Source organism: Piliocolobus tephrosceles, chromosome 12 (assembly GCF_002776525.5).
Source record: "Piliocolobus tephrosceles isolate RC106 chromosome 12, ASM277652v3, whole genome shotgun sequence".
NCBI classification, from domain to species: Eukaryota; Metazoa; Chordata; class Mammalia; order Primates; family Cercopithecidae; genus Piliocolobus; species Piliocolobus tephrosceles.
In genome coordinates this window covers 115475337-115489903 of record NC_045445.1, presented here as the reverse complement: position 1 = coordinate 115489903, position 14567 = coordinate 115475337, and the positions used below count along the sequence as shown (strand labels likewise).

At 35.9% G+C, this 14567-nt stretch overlaps 1 protein-coding gene across 1 annotated transcript in view; it reads right to left on the bottom strand.

The window, feature by feature from the left end:
- Positions 1-14567, bottom strand: part of DMD (dystrophin) — a 2292995-nt gene that overhangs the window by 1488571 nt on the left and 789857 nt on the right. Inside the window, 1 exon segment of the mRNA XM_026451980.1 lies at positions 7566-7745. Within this exon segment, the coding sequence (XP_026307765.1) occupies positions 7566-7745 (180 nt within the window).

Here is a 14567-nt window from a genome sequence, read left to right as displayed (position 1 = left end):
CTTGGGCAAAAGATCAGGTGGTCACAAAGAAAGCTGAGTTACCAATCACAAGGATGTAAAATGCTTTATCTTAAGAAGTATGGAGGACTTCCCATAACTGAATGTAGCATACAATGAGTGCCAAAGTTCATGAGAATAGCCTGGTAATTTTACTATTAATTATTGTCTTGATACTGATAGTAAGGGAATAAAACTTCTTGAATAAGTACTGACATTGGAATCATGAGGAAAATTACTGTCAAATACTTAGAAGGCATCACAAGTCATTCGTTTCTTTGAAATAAATAGTATATGATAATTAAGAAGGTTTATTCTGTAAAATTGTCCGATTTAATGTATTTTGTTCCTCATTTTACATTGTCTTTAGTACAGATTGTATCAGAAGGAAGAGATGTATGCTGTCTTCTAGATTCATATTGAATACAGAATTTAAGCAACTGTGTGAATTAATTACACCTGCAAAAATTCCAAAGCAATGAAATTTCTTTTTTTCTGATCCATCTGGCTTTCCTCTACATACCATATAACACTGAAGTAATGAAACACATTCTATAATTAGGGATGGATATTATCAAGTATAAGTTTGTATTTTTCTTTGTGTTATTTCATTTCTTGTCAGGAGATAATAGGTGTCATATAGATGTTGAGCATTTTGTCTTTGTGGTATTTTAATGACATACTCAATGAATACAGTGTAATAATTGAATAAGTCTCCTTTGAAAAGGGGTAGGATTTTATTATCAATATTTTCTCAGATGGAGTCTCACTCTGTCACCCAGAGTGCACTGCTGGAGTGCAGTGGCATGATCTTGGCTCACTACCTCTGCCTCCCGGGTTCAAGCAATTGTCCTGCCTCAGCCTCCCGAGTAGCTGGGACTACAGGTGCGTGCCACTACGCCTAGCTAATTTTTTGTATTTTTAGTAGAGATGGGGGTTCACTGTGTTAGCCATGATGGTCTTGATCTCATGACCTCATGATCCACCCACCTCAGCCTCCCAAAGAGCTAGGATTACAGGCTTGAGCCACCACGCCCAGCCATTATCATTATTTTCTAGCTGCCTCTCCACTGGACAAAGTAGGAATCTTCTTCACTAAGTACTCCAGAGTTTTACATAAAAGCAAAGAGAAACATATCGAAGACATTTAGAACTCGATGGCCACTATAGAAATCTGCCTAGGTTACCTTTCTTTTAAATTTATAAATAAAGAATGAGAGATTCCACGAGTTAACTCAGACCCAATGTATTAAACTTTTAGTGCTTACAACATTTTATATTGTTACAGACAATGCATTTACAAGGTAAAACCTATTGCATTGATGTACGAGGCCCATTCTCAAATATCTATTTTAGTTGGAGGTAGCAAAATGATAGTTAATTTCCAAAGTTATTTGAGATGTAACTTCAAATTTTCTTTTTTTTTTTTTCTGAGATGAAGTCTCGCTCTGTCGTTCAGGGTGGAGTACAGTGGTATGATCTCGGCTCACTGCAACCTCCGCCTGGGTTCAAGCAATTCTCCTGCCTCGGCCTCCCAAGTAGCTGGGATTACAAGTGCCTGCCACCATGCCTGGCTAATTTTTTTTTTTTTTTTTTTTGTATTTTTAGTAGAGGGGGGTTTCACCATGCTGACCATGCTGGTTTCAAACCCCTGACCTCAAGTGATCTGCCCGCCTCAGCCTCCCAAAGTGCTGGGATTACAAATGTGAGCCACCACCCTCAACCAACTTCCAAGTTTTCTAATAAAACCTTTAACCTGAGAAATTATCCAAAACATGTCCTGAATTTTAAGGAAGTTAATTCTATGAACTTAAATAAGGAAACACAAAATAAGTGAGGTAATTTTATTTTAATTCTAGTTTTAAAAAAATCATTTTCTTTCCTTTTTATTGGCATCAGGCTTACTAGTCTTGAAGAGCTTTCAGGAAGCAATGAAAAGGGCTTTTAACTAAAAAGCCTTAGAGTATTTTTAATTACAATTACTGGCCAAAAAAGAAGAGAGGCAAACCATTTGCAACTATATCCCTCTTGTACAAAGAGGTCTACAAAATTATGCTCTGAGAATGGGTACAGTCAGAATGTGAACATAGAATATTTTATGAAGGGTTAAAATACAGGATCTTTAAAGAATGAGAATGAACTCAGAAAAGAAGAGTATGTAAAGAAATTTTCATCTTGGTATGTTTGCATATTTCTATTTGCATTTTGGATATAATGAAAAGCATTGGCTTATCATTTACAGTTATGTTTTATATTACTATTTAATAGGAGTTTTAATCTCTCATCAGGTCCTTGCTTCGGCAGCACATATAATACATTTCTCATCAGGATATAAATTATATAGAAAATACACGTAATTATATAATAATCGTTTTCTCTTTTGGGGCATCCTTGAATGTAGGCACAAACATATCTAGCATGAACATGAACTGCCGTGTACAAGAAGAGGCAAATTCTGAGCATATATATTTTATATTAAAGAGGTGCTCACAGTTGAGAACGCTGTAAAAATGGTTAGCAATATAGAAAAATATTCACAAAATGACAATGAGATATTTGAACCTTAATAAGTCATACAAATTTCCTTATCCCTAAGACAATTTACTCTACTAAAAATTCACAAAACTACAAAAGCTTTAGACTCACCTGAAAAAAAATATATGCTTACGCCAAAGCAGCCAGTGTATGGTGTATAATACTTAATGTAAATTATATATTAAATATGGTAATTATAATTTATGGTATAACATGGTACTTACAATTACCATATCAAATTGTAAAGCATATGAATAATATACCCTTTCAACAGCACATGTGATTTCGGTCAAATGAGGAAAGTAATGCTTCAAATCACATACATTCTATTTTAAAATATCAATTATAATACATTTCCTACTATCACATTTATTAAGTTCCAGGGTACATGTACTGGATGTGCAGGTTTGTTACGTGGGTAAATGTATGCCACGGTGGTATGCTGTACCTACCGACCCATCATATAGATATTGAGCACAGCATCCATTAGCTATTTTTCCTGATGCTCTCCTCCTCTCCCACCAACAGGCCCCACTGTGTGTTGTTCTCTTCCCCGTGCCCATGGGTTTCCATTGTTCAGCTCCCACTTATGAGTGAGAACACACAGTGTTTGGTTTTCTGTTTCTGCATGAGTTTGCTGAGAATAACAGTTTCCAGCTCCATCCATGTCCCTGCAAAGGACATAATCTCATTCCTTTTTATGGCTGCATACTATTCCATGGTGTATATATACCACATTTTCTTTACCCAGTCTATCATTGATGGGCATTTGGGTTGATTCTATGTCTTTGCTATCGTGAATAGTGCTGCAATGAACATACAAACGCATGTATCTTCATAATGGGATGATTTATATTCCTTTGGGTATATACCCAGTCAAGGCCTTGCTGGGTATTTCTGGTTCTAGTTCTTTGAGGAATCGCCACACTGTCTTCCACAATGGTTAAACTAATTTACATTCCCACCAACAGTGTAAAAGCATTCCCATTTCTCTGCAACTCTGTCAGCATCTGTTGTTTCTTGACTTTTTAATAATCACCATTCTGACTGGAATGAGATGATGGGCTGAGGCTGAGATGGATGAATTGAGAGAACTAGGCTTCAAAGGTGGGTAATAACGAACTTCCCTGAGCTAGAGGAAAATATTCTAACCCAATGCAAAGAAGTTAACAACCATGATAAAACATAACAGGAGCTGATAACCAGAATAACCAGTTTACAGAGGAACATAAATGACCTGATGGAGATGAGAAACGCAATGCGAGAACTCCACAATGCAATCACAGTGTCAATACCTGAATAGACCAAGCAGAGGAAAGAATCTCAGAGCTTGAAGACTATGTTGCTGAAATAAGACAGGCAGACAAGATTAGAGAAAAAAAAAAAATAGTAAAAATGAATGCACGAAACCTCTGAGAAATGTGGGATTACGTAAATTCTGAAGCAAAGACTGTTTGGGGTACCCGAAAGAGATAGGGAGAACAGAACGAAGTTGGGAATCATACTTCAGGATATCATCCAGGAGAACTTCCGCAACCCAGAAAACCAGCCCAATATTCAAATTCAAGAAATGCAAGATACTCACTGAGAAGACCAACCCCAAGATACATAATCATAAAATTCTCCAAGGTTGAAACGAAAGAAAACATGTTAAGAGCAGCCAGAGAGAAAGGCCAGGTCACCTACAAAGGGAAGCCCATCAGATTAACAGCAGATCTCTCAGCAGAAACCCTACAAGCCAGTAGAGACTGGGGGCTAATATTCAACACTGTGAAAGAAAAGAATTTCCAAGGCAGAATTTCATATCCAGACAAAGTAAGCTTCATAAGTGAAGGAGAAATAAAATCCTTTTCAGACAAGCAAATGTTGACGGAATTCATCACTATCATATTTCATAATTATGATCAAGATAAAATATATATCGATCAGAGTTAAGGCAACTAGAAAAAATTGTGCAAATTGCAACAAGTATATTTATGAAAAATTACTGAGAAACAGGATCATTTGAGTTTTTAAAGAAGTCAATCCAGGGTATATTTGCCCTCTTTTCTCATTGTAAGCCTCCACATAGCAAGAGTCCTTCTCTCTCCAACATTTAGAAACAAAGTATTTTCTATCTTCTTAGGCTACCTTCTAATCAACTTAAATACCCTCATACTTGTATCCAGGTATTATTCCAGTCAAATCTGAGTTTGAAATGCAAGAGAGCAGTCCTCCCAGCTCATTATTTTTTTCACGTTTTGATCTCTTGCTATGCGACTGCTTCATAGGGTCAAAAATGCCTCCAAGCTTTGACCTGAATAGCAATCATACGCACAAGCAGTGTTCTTTATATGAGTACAATTGGATGCCTTGTCATCTCCATCACGATTTCCATACCCTGCCTCACAATAGGTTTTAACCATTCTAAGAACTTTGCTCATTCTTTATACTATTTAAAATAATTTTTGAAACAATTGAGTGTATCATGTGAATAGTCATTAATGAAACTGATTTTTCTCCCACAATCATTATAGAAAATGCACATACAAGTGAGCTGTGTTCTTCAAAGTCACAACCTTACAGCCCATATCCTTGGAATTCTTATGTAATTTTGATCAAGGTCAATTTGACACAGATAAAAGAAAATCAGTTGCTCTTATATGACACTATTTCTCTGTTGTCTCTCTTTACCTGCTTTTAATTTTTCTTTTCCTGGGTAGCTCCATTTCTATCTTCCTGTGAGCTCAAAAACAACCAGTAAAGATTTGGATCGATCCTATGACAGCATAATTTTTGGAAAGGCAATGAGAGAAAACTGAAATATGAGTTTCAGAAAGACTCAAGCTTAGTATTCTGGAAAACAACTTACATGATGTTAAGTCCTTTTATTTGTTTCTAGCCCACAATAGGAGCATGTAACTGTTTGAAAATAAAATTAAAAGCAGATAGTGGGCCAGGTGTGGTGGCTCACGCCTGTAATCTCAGCACTTTGGGAGGCCAAAGTGAGAGGATCACAAGGTCAGGAGATAGGGTCAGGAGATCGAGACCATCCTGGCCAACATGGTGAAACCCTGTCTCTACTAAAAATACAGAAAAATTAGCCAGGTGTGGTGGTGGGCGCCTATAGTCCCAGCAACTTGGGAGGCTGAGGTAGGAGGATGGTGTGAACCTGGGAGGCGGAGCTTGAAGTGAGCCGAGATTGTGCCACTGCACTCCAGCCTGGGCGACACAGTGAGACTCCATCTCAAAAAAAAAAAAAAAAAAAAAAGCAGATAGTGAACCATGAAAAGCCCTTCAGACTAACTACATGACTTACATATCAAGCTCAACCATTTTCCCCTCAAATGCTTTCATGTCTATGCGCCCATTTTATCGTCATTGTATCCCTATGAGCAAGTGAAAAGATACATGCTATAATGCATGTTGGACTTGATTTCATGTAAAGACGTAGAGTTTTAGGTCCTTATCATAGCTTATGGATGAGATTTTCTGAGCAAAATGTTTAGGAATATGCATTTTAATTAGCTCCTCAGGCGGCTACTGTGCAGACTCAAGTTTGAGAACCACTGCATGCAATGCAAATGAACTAGAACATGACTTGTGGTTAACTGTTACAGCTCCATAAACATATCCCTTAAAAAGGATGCATGTCAAAATAACTTTCTTTATCAAATAATGCAATCTTTCTTAACATGGCAACTGACCATTCTATGGCAGCAATAATCTACAGAAGTAATGGGTACATATGGAAATAATATTAACGTTGGGTTAAAAAGTATCAAATTGACTAATGTCTCATGTATTTATTACACAAATACCAACGTATTGCAAAGAAGCCACAGTTAGATCACATAAAATTGGAGGAATGACAATATAATAGTAAAATTACTATTAGATCAATTAATTAATTGCTAAAGTATGTCTAATGGAAAACAAATGGAGTTTTTATTATTATCTAATGATTGTGTGGGAAATTATTACAATTTATATTCACATTTCTTCAAATTATATATTTTTAATATCAAATTGGATTAAAAGTAACATTGAACTGTGATTGAACATCATATAGACTGGTTTATTATGCCGTCTTAAATTTTATTCCTGGACGCAATACTACAAACTTCATGTCTTCAAAAGGCATTTCCTAGGTGCTACTTATCAGACGTCAATTCTCAAGAAAACAAATTGTGTGCTTGTCTCACAATAGAGGAAATACATGCCTAAAATCTATTGAATATGGAAGTATACGCATGTGCATTGAGTTATGAGTTGTGATTAAAGTTATTCCTTATAATGCCAGACTATGTGGCAGAATATGTTCAATACTATTATTATATATCATGTTTATATCTTGAATGACTACTCATTATTCTACCATCCAATTATATAAGAAGAGGTTCAGCTTTTAACAATACCCCATTTTAGTGATTAAATTTTTAAAAATTATTATAATAAAACCACATACCCCAAATGTAGCTGAGATGTTTTCATAATCTACAGCCCATATGGGTTAGTATAACTAAGCCACATTCATGATTTTATCAAATCAGCAGTCTATGGCAGAAAACGTACAACAGTCAGATAATTAACTGCACTAATAAAAAACTTTCCAAGAAATCAAAGGACCTGAACCCTAGTCCTCCTACCACTAACTTGTCTTGAAAAATTTACTTTTCTTCCCCAAGTTTCATTTTTCTCAAGAGTAAAATGGAGTTGGTTAATGGTCCTAGTGGTTCCAACAATCTCTGATTTGGAGTTAGATGGTGATGATACAGTTTCCCAGGATTTTGTTCACCTGCTCTAAGTCACTCAGTTCCCCATTACTATTGGGCTGGAAGAAATTCACTCTAGGGCAGTAACAAGTTCAGTTAATTAGCACTCTTCCTCCTCACCATTCTCCAACAACAAGACAGGCAAAAGAATCATGTTTTTGTTTAACACAGGGCAAAAAGTAATCTGGTTGCTTCTTTTTTAGGGTTATAATGTTACTCTCTTAATACAAGTTTAAAAAAATCTCTGAGATCCTCTGTAGCATAATTGGTATCACTAACCTGTGCTGTACTCTTTTCAAGTTTTTGGACTAAATTATCCCAACACTGGGCAAAGTTTTCCAGCCATGCTTCCATCTTTTGTGTCACTGACTTATTCTTCAGTGTTGAAAGAAGATCTTGTTTGAGTGAATACAGTTTGTCCATGGACTGCTTTTTCTTTTCTAGATCTGCTTTTAAAATCTGTTAAAACAAGAAAGACCACAGAATAAACCTGGGTTACATTTTATACACCACTATAGTTCAATCTGCTTTTGCTTTTGCATGTTTTGCTCATTTGTACAGATAAGAAAATATTTCAATCGTGCCTGCAAAGGATCAAAAGTTCAGAAAAATATAGGTAGAAAGTTATAATCTATCTAATTTTCCCAAGAAGTTTGAAGAGAAAAGAAAGTCAGATGTAGAATAAAGACCTACTAGAGGCAATTAAGAGCTACCTTAAAATATTTGAAGAACATCCAAGTGCAAAGGTAATATTGCTTCAAAAGTCAAAACAGAGATCAACATGTGGAAGTTGGAAGGCATGGCTTTTGGATTTCCCCTTAATTCCAGACAGAATTCAAATGAAAACTGACAATCAGGTACCAGGAGTACTGAAGAAAAGCTAGTGAGTTGAGAAAATGAGAATGGCTAAGGAAGCTTGCCATTCTGAAATGCTGTGATTATTTGGATAAAATTACAATATTATCGTTTCCACAATTTTAACATTCTGTTCACCATTTGGAGATAAAAATCTCATTATGTGATTTACTGACCTTAAAATTTTCATAGCATCCATTAATCAATTAACATCTGGTTATTTGAGTAATTATGTTTTAAAACTAATTGTAGAGCCCATCAAGTAAAAGAACTAAGTCGCTGGGCATGATATAAATCCTTCAGCATCTCTTTTCAGATTTTGTAAATACTTAGGTGTCTTATGAAACAGTTTTTATGCCATTTATGTTTCCAAAGTTCCTGTGAGCTCTGGAGGGTTACAAACTCCCTATGGTTGATTTGAAAGGAATAAGTGGTTTATATGAAATCAGTAAATCAGGGCAGTTTTTTTACTTGACTCAGTAACGCTGCCTGGCACACGGAGAAATTCAATTCCTGGGTACTAAACATTACTCCCTGACTTAATTTGTAAACAAAAAAGGAGGAAGAGAAATAAAGGCAAAAATTATCTTACAATCACTTAACAACCCCATATTTGGCAGCAAATACAATGAATATAAACCGTGATACCTTTCCGAAACAAATCCAAGTTTATTTAAGAACATAACATACAGCATAGAAATTGTCATGAAACAGATGCACCAATTACTCATGAACCAAAGTGCCCCCAACCTAGAGCAGTCAATACACCTTCCTGAGAAGGACAATCTTAGTAGTCCATTTTGGCACGCCACCAGCATTGATAGCTCTGAACTGCAGAATGCTCTAGTGTCTCCTTCAATTAGTTTGTCTTTTACTCAGAATCTGCTTCACCTGGTGTATGTTATCGTTCAGTCTTCATGCCATTTTTAAGGGAAAATGAAGTGAAATTTAAATTTCATTTCTAATTTTCCTTTAACAATTACTTCAGTATTTTTCTGAGCTTGAAAGAATGTAATAGACCAAAATACAAATTAAGATATTATACATTGAATTCATATCACGATAAAACTCATGGTGTGGGGGTTTAGCAATACATAGATGGTTTTTTTTTTTTTTTTTTGAGTTGGGGGAGTCTCACTCTGTCGGGCAGGCTGGAGTGCAGTGGCGTGATCTCAGCTCACTGCAGCCTCTGTCTCCCAGGTTCAAGCAGTTCTCCTATGTCAGTCTCATGAGTAGCTGGCATTACAGGCACATGCCACTACACCCAGCTAATTTTTCATATTTTTAGTAGAGACAGGGGTCTCACCATGTTGGCCCAGCTGGTCTCAAACTGCTGCCCTCAAGTGATCCACCCACCTTGGCCTCCCAACGTGCTGGGATTACAGACATGAGCCACCGTACCGGCCCAATAGATAGGTTTTGTATATTCATTTTGTTTAATTCACATGTTAGCTTACCATTAAATTTAAGTGAATATTTGCATTAGTACTAGAACAAAGGTTTATGCTACCTGTCCCAAGCTGAGAGCCATATTTGAATTTCAATTTCAATGTATATTCCTCCAGTTACATTATACAGTGTCATTTTCCTTTTTTTTTTTTTTTTTAAACTACAGAAAGAGGCACAATATAAATAAAGACACAAATTTTAAAATAAAATTATGTAAGTACAATCCTCTTTGGCTTACTTTCTCAGAGTGTAAGAAACTATTTTAAATAGCCATATGTGTAAGGCTAAAGGGTCTACCCATTATTTAAACAAAGTATGCAATGATTTGGAAACATGTCAGAACAGGAGTGTTGCAAGCCTCCTGTTTTAGTATTAAGTCAAATGAAGAAACATTTGGTAAGCATTACAAAAATGAAAGTGAAAGTCACCATTAAAAATAACATTAGAGGTGGTGGCTCACACCTATAATCTCAGCACTTTTGGAGGCTGAGGCAGGCAGATCACGAGGTCAGGACTTCGAGACCAGCCTGGCCAACATAGTGAAACCCTGTCTCTACTAAAAATACAAAAATTAGCTGGGCATGTTGGTGCATGCCTGTAGTCCCAGCTACTCAGGAGGCTGAGGCAAGAGAATCGCTTGAACCAGGGAGGTAGAGGTTGCCCTGAGCGAAGATCGTACCACTGCACTCCAGCCTGGGCAACAGAGCGAGACTCCGTCTCAAAAAAGAAAAAAAATCCATTAAGAAAAGTGCACTCAAGGTAAAGTAAAACCAATGTTATAATTACACTGTGTGATTACTGAATAAATGGATTTTTATATATCTATATGACAAAAACACTGAACCCAGACTTCTACCTAATAAATTTTAGATATGCGTTTCAAAAATGATGATGGCAGCTTAGTTATTTGGTCTCAATTTCTCTCTCTATCTTTCAGTAGTCATTTCCCGGTTCCAGAAGAACTCCCCCAGGATTATTAAGAGAGGGAGGAAAAGAAAAACTCTATGATGGTGTCAGACACATTAGATCATAGAATTCATTAGATTTACTTTGTCCTGTCTATCCATTGATGCTGACTCTTTTAAGTTTAGCTCTTACATATGCATACTAAATAACTATGATTTGTTACTAATTATTGCATAAAATATGTATTTCTACATATCAATAATTAACCATAGGTCTATGACTGCCAGAGACCCATAGTGCTCTAGAAAATTCAGGTGGCAAAAAGAAGATCTAGAAAATGTGTACAAGGCAAAGGCCAGCGGGGATAGTAAAAGAAGAAATATATTTTATTTTTATAGAAGCCAGGCATGTGGACCTACCTCCAAGGTAGGCAGGAAGGTACAGTCAATAAATCAGACTGGGTGAGCAGTGGATACGGAGAAGAGACAGATAAGCCGTTCAAGATGATTTGAAGTGAAAAGATAATGTATCATTACGAAAGGCCCAGGAAACCTTCACCTCACTCTCATCAGCAATATGCGTAAGAGAATAAGGCCAAGACAATTTCTCACATATTGTCAAAATTGAGTTTTGCACCTATATTATGTGTAGTTACTTATCTATATGTAAGATGTACTCCAATTCATTCTAATAACCAACTGTACTTTGGGAGGTTGATCTATTACAGAGGTTCTCATCTTGAAAGAACACCAGAATTACGTGAAAGTCTTGTTAGAATGCAGATGACCAGGCTCTACTTCCAGAGTTTCTAAATCATTGGTCTGAAGATGACCTAACAAATGTGCATTCCTAACAAATTTCCTTGATACTGATGCTGCCAGTTGGGGGAACACATTTTGAGAAGCATTGATTCCGTCTGAATGGCCATCCCAGCAGTTGAGGTAAAGGTAGCAAGTCAAACAGCACTGTCAACAGGAACTTGCTCAGTTACCATAAGCATTTCATCCATGTCCTTTGATCCCACAGCCATTCGAGAGTATCTTCAATTCCCAAGTACTTCTGTAGCCCTTATATGCCATACTCTCTTGAATCACCCTGCTTCCCCAGAGCTGTCTTTCCCCTGGCAAACACCAACAGTCCCCACAGCAGCAATACACTTACTCAGGAACAGATTTCTTCTTGACTCAGATCTTCCCATGATAATTTACATGATTCTACAAGTCTTATAATTCACTTCATAAAAGCTACTGTTTGTTTCCCTTCATTTTTATTCCTGATGCCAAATCAGTTTAAAACTTAAATCAGTTTGGATTATAAAAAATAATAGATCTACACGATTTGGACACGAATCCCAAAGATCTAGAGCAAATTAAATGTCATAATCCCCACCTCCCACCCCAATGGTAAGGAGGAGACAATTCCGTGGGTTATTAGTGATAGTATTTCAAAACAAATTATACTTATTGTAAAGAAAAGAGAGTTTAGCACAGCGTACCTATACCTAGACATGTAGTGAAAACTGGTGACAGATGGTACCTGTTTTGGGTCTCAGATTGTGACATATTTTAATGAACATTAAATTCTTATTCACTGCCTGAGTCAGCAGGGGAATTTTACCTAAAATTCTAGACCAGCTGTCAGGTTTTGTTAATTGGCTTAAACTATCAAATGACAAGACCTATAGAAAACATATTTTCTCTTTGTTCACAAGCAAGGTGACATAATACAAATTTTAATCCTATTGGAAAATTATTGAGACTTTGTTAAAAGAGCATTTGTATGGCCCTGAGGCTAGCCAAGATTTCTGCTCACAAAAATGTTAACGTAGAGGCACATTATTGTTAGAAATGACAGTTCTCAGTTGCACTTATTTTTTCCAAGGAATCAACTGACATGAGGAGTACTGAAATAGACTGAAAGACCTGGACCTGAGTCTGAACGTCTTAGTGTTCATTTTAAGTCTGATACTAATGTTGTAGGATACAGGGCCTGTGTTTTTTCTTGATCTCGATTTTCTGTTGGAAATAACCTGAGTTGCTATTCCTAACGAACTTTAGATGTGCAATTAAACTGAAGAAACACTAGATGAGATGCAAAATCTCATCTAGCTTTAACATATTTGGATTTTGTCAGTTTGTGGCTTCCTAAGAACAACTTTCTTGACTGGTAAATCTAGTCAACAATGTATGTAGGAACTTTCACTAGATATTAAGATTTGGAATTTATCATCATGTAAAATAACTGTACTATTCTGGCATGCGGTACTTTCCAAAGATGGCTGTAAAATATCCTCATCTCAGATGCTTTGCTGTAACTTGATCTTGGTGCTTCTCCAGGAGGAAATGAAACCTAATTCCTTTTCCTTGAATCTGGGCAGGCTTGTGACTTTTTCAACCCACAGAATATGACTGACCATCACTGTTATGATTGACTGTCTGAAGCACATGGTTCTGTATTTAACTAGCAATATATCTTGGCTCCTAATCAGAGGGCATGACTGCATTTTGATAATCAGTGGTCACTCACTTATTTACTGCAAGGATTCATATTTTGCCTGAGAAGAACAATGTTTGTAAGGTATATACTGCTTTAAGGAGATGTAATCCATGCATCCATTCCTCTAGATATGATAGAATCCATCAGGAATTTATCCTCTCTTCTCTGTGGCATGTGACAGTGTATATCACTTCCTACTTTTTTAAAGTATTTATTCTCCTCATTTTTGTGATACTACTTTCCCCTTGTGGTATTTGCTCAATCTTTTGGTTAACATCTTGTCCTCTGTCTACTCCTTGACTGTAGACATTCCCCCTGGAATCTATTCATTTCACTTAATGTGTCACTCTACACAATCCCTCAGAAGCATTTTGATTGCTTCTGAATCAATAACTAGTCATGAACCCTTTTCTGAGATTCTAGTTGTGTAAACTGACTAATGGAAAGGATTTTTAACTTGGATGTCTCAAGGACATTTTACACTGAATATATCCAAATCTGAAATAATTATCATTCTTGTCATTCCACCAATTCCTCTTCTATTCTCCTATTAGGGCTAGTAACCCTCCTGGGAACCCAGTCACCCAAATGAAATGTCTAGGAACCATTTTGAACTTCTGCCTCTTATCACAAGTTTCATTCATCACATCTTAACATTCTAATATTTCTCTCCTTATCTTAATACCTAATGCTACTTAGTTCAGGTCTTCTGATTAATCCTCATGCCATCAAACATCTTCCTACCAAAAAGTATTACAAAAATGCAAATATGATTATTTTGCAAACTCTCAATGGCGTCCCATCAGCCACAGGCCAAAACTACAAATATAGTTGATATTTTTGCACTTTTGTTTTGAAACATATACAGGTTACTTTTCTGAACTCTATTTTTGGTAGTCACATCACTTAATAAAGTCTATATTCATTGAGAAATAATTTCGTATCAATAATAAGCTAACTTGTAATAACAAGTAATACATAAGTGAATCTATTTTAAATTAAAAGACCAATGAGGGTTAGCATTTATGGAGCAAAAAAAAAAAAAAAAATGTATGAAACAAGTAACTGGTAAAATGGTATGTATTTAAAATAAGTGGGAAAATTTACTTAAGTTTAGAAACGATTTCATTATTATGAAGTACAATACATAATATCAATACAGATATAAATTGATTCACTCAGGTGAAATTATGAAACACTACTTACAATCATTTTGTTTTATAAAAGTTCATATCAAGTGAACATTTAATCAAATCTATCAAAAATTTTAAGAAATCATAACAGAATATTTCAGTTGAAAAATTAAGCTCACAGTATCAGACTGGCCTTTTTTACTAGAAATGATAAAATTCACAGAGTAAGAGAAACTTTGAAGTATTTTTTTTTAATCTTGGAAATTCCTGCAGAAACCAAATTTTTCAATGAAGACTTTTCTGAAGTCCATTTACTGCAAAGAAATCTCATTTCTCAAAACTTGAGGCATTTATAATCAATGCCATTTGATTGGCTTTAACATTTTTTGTTTGAAAAACTAGGTGATATTGTTTGGCTCTCTGTCTTCTCCAAATCTCATGT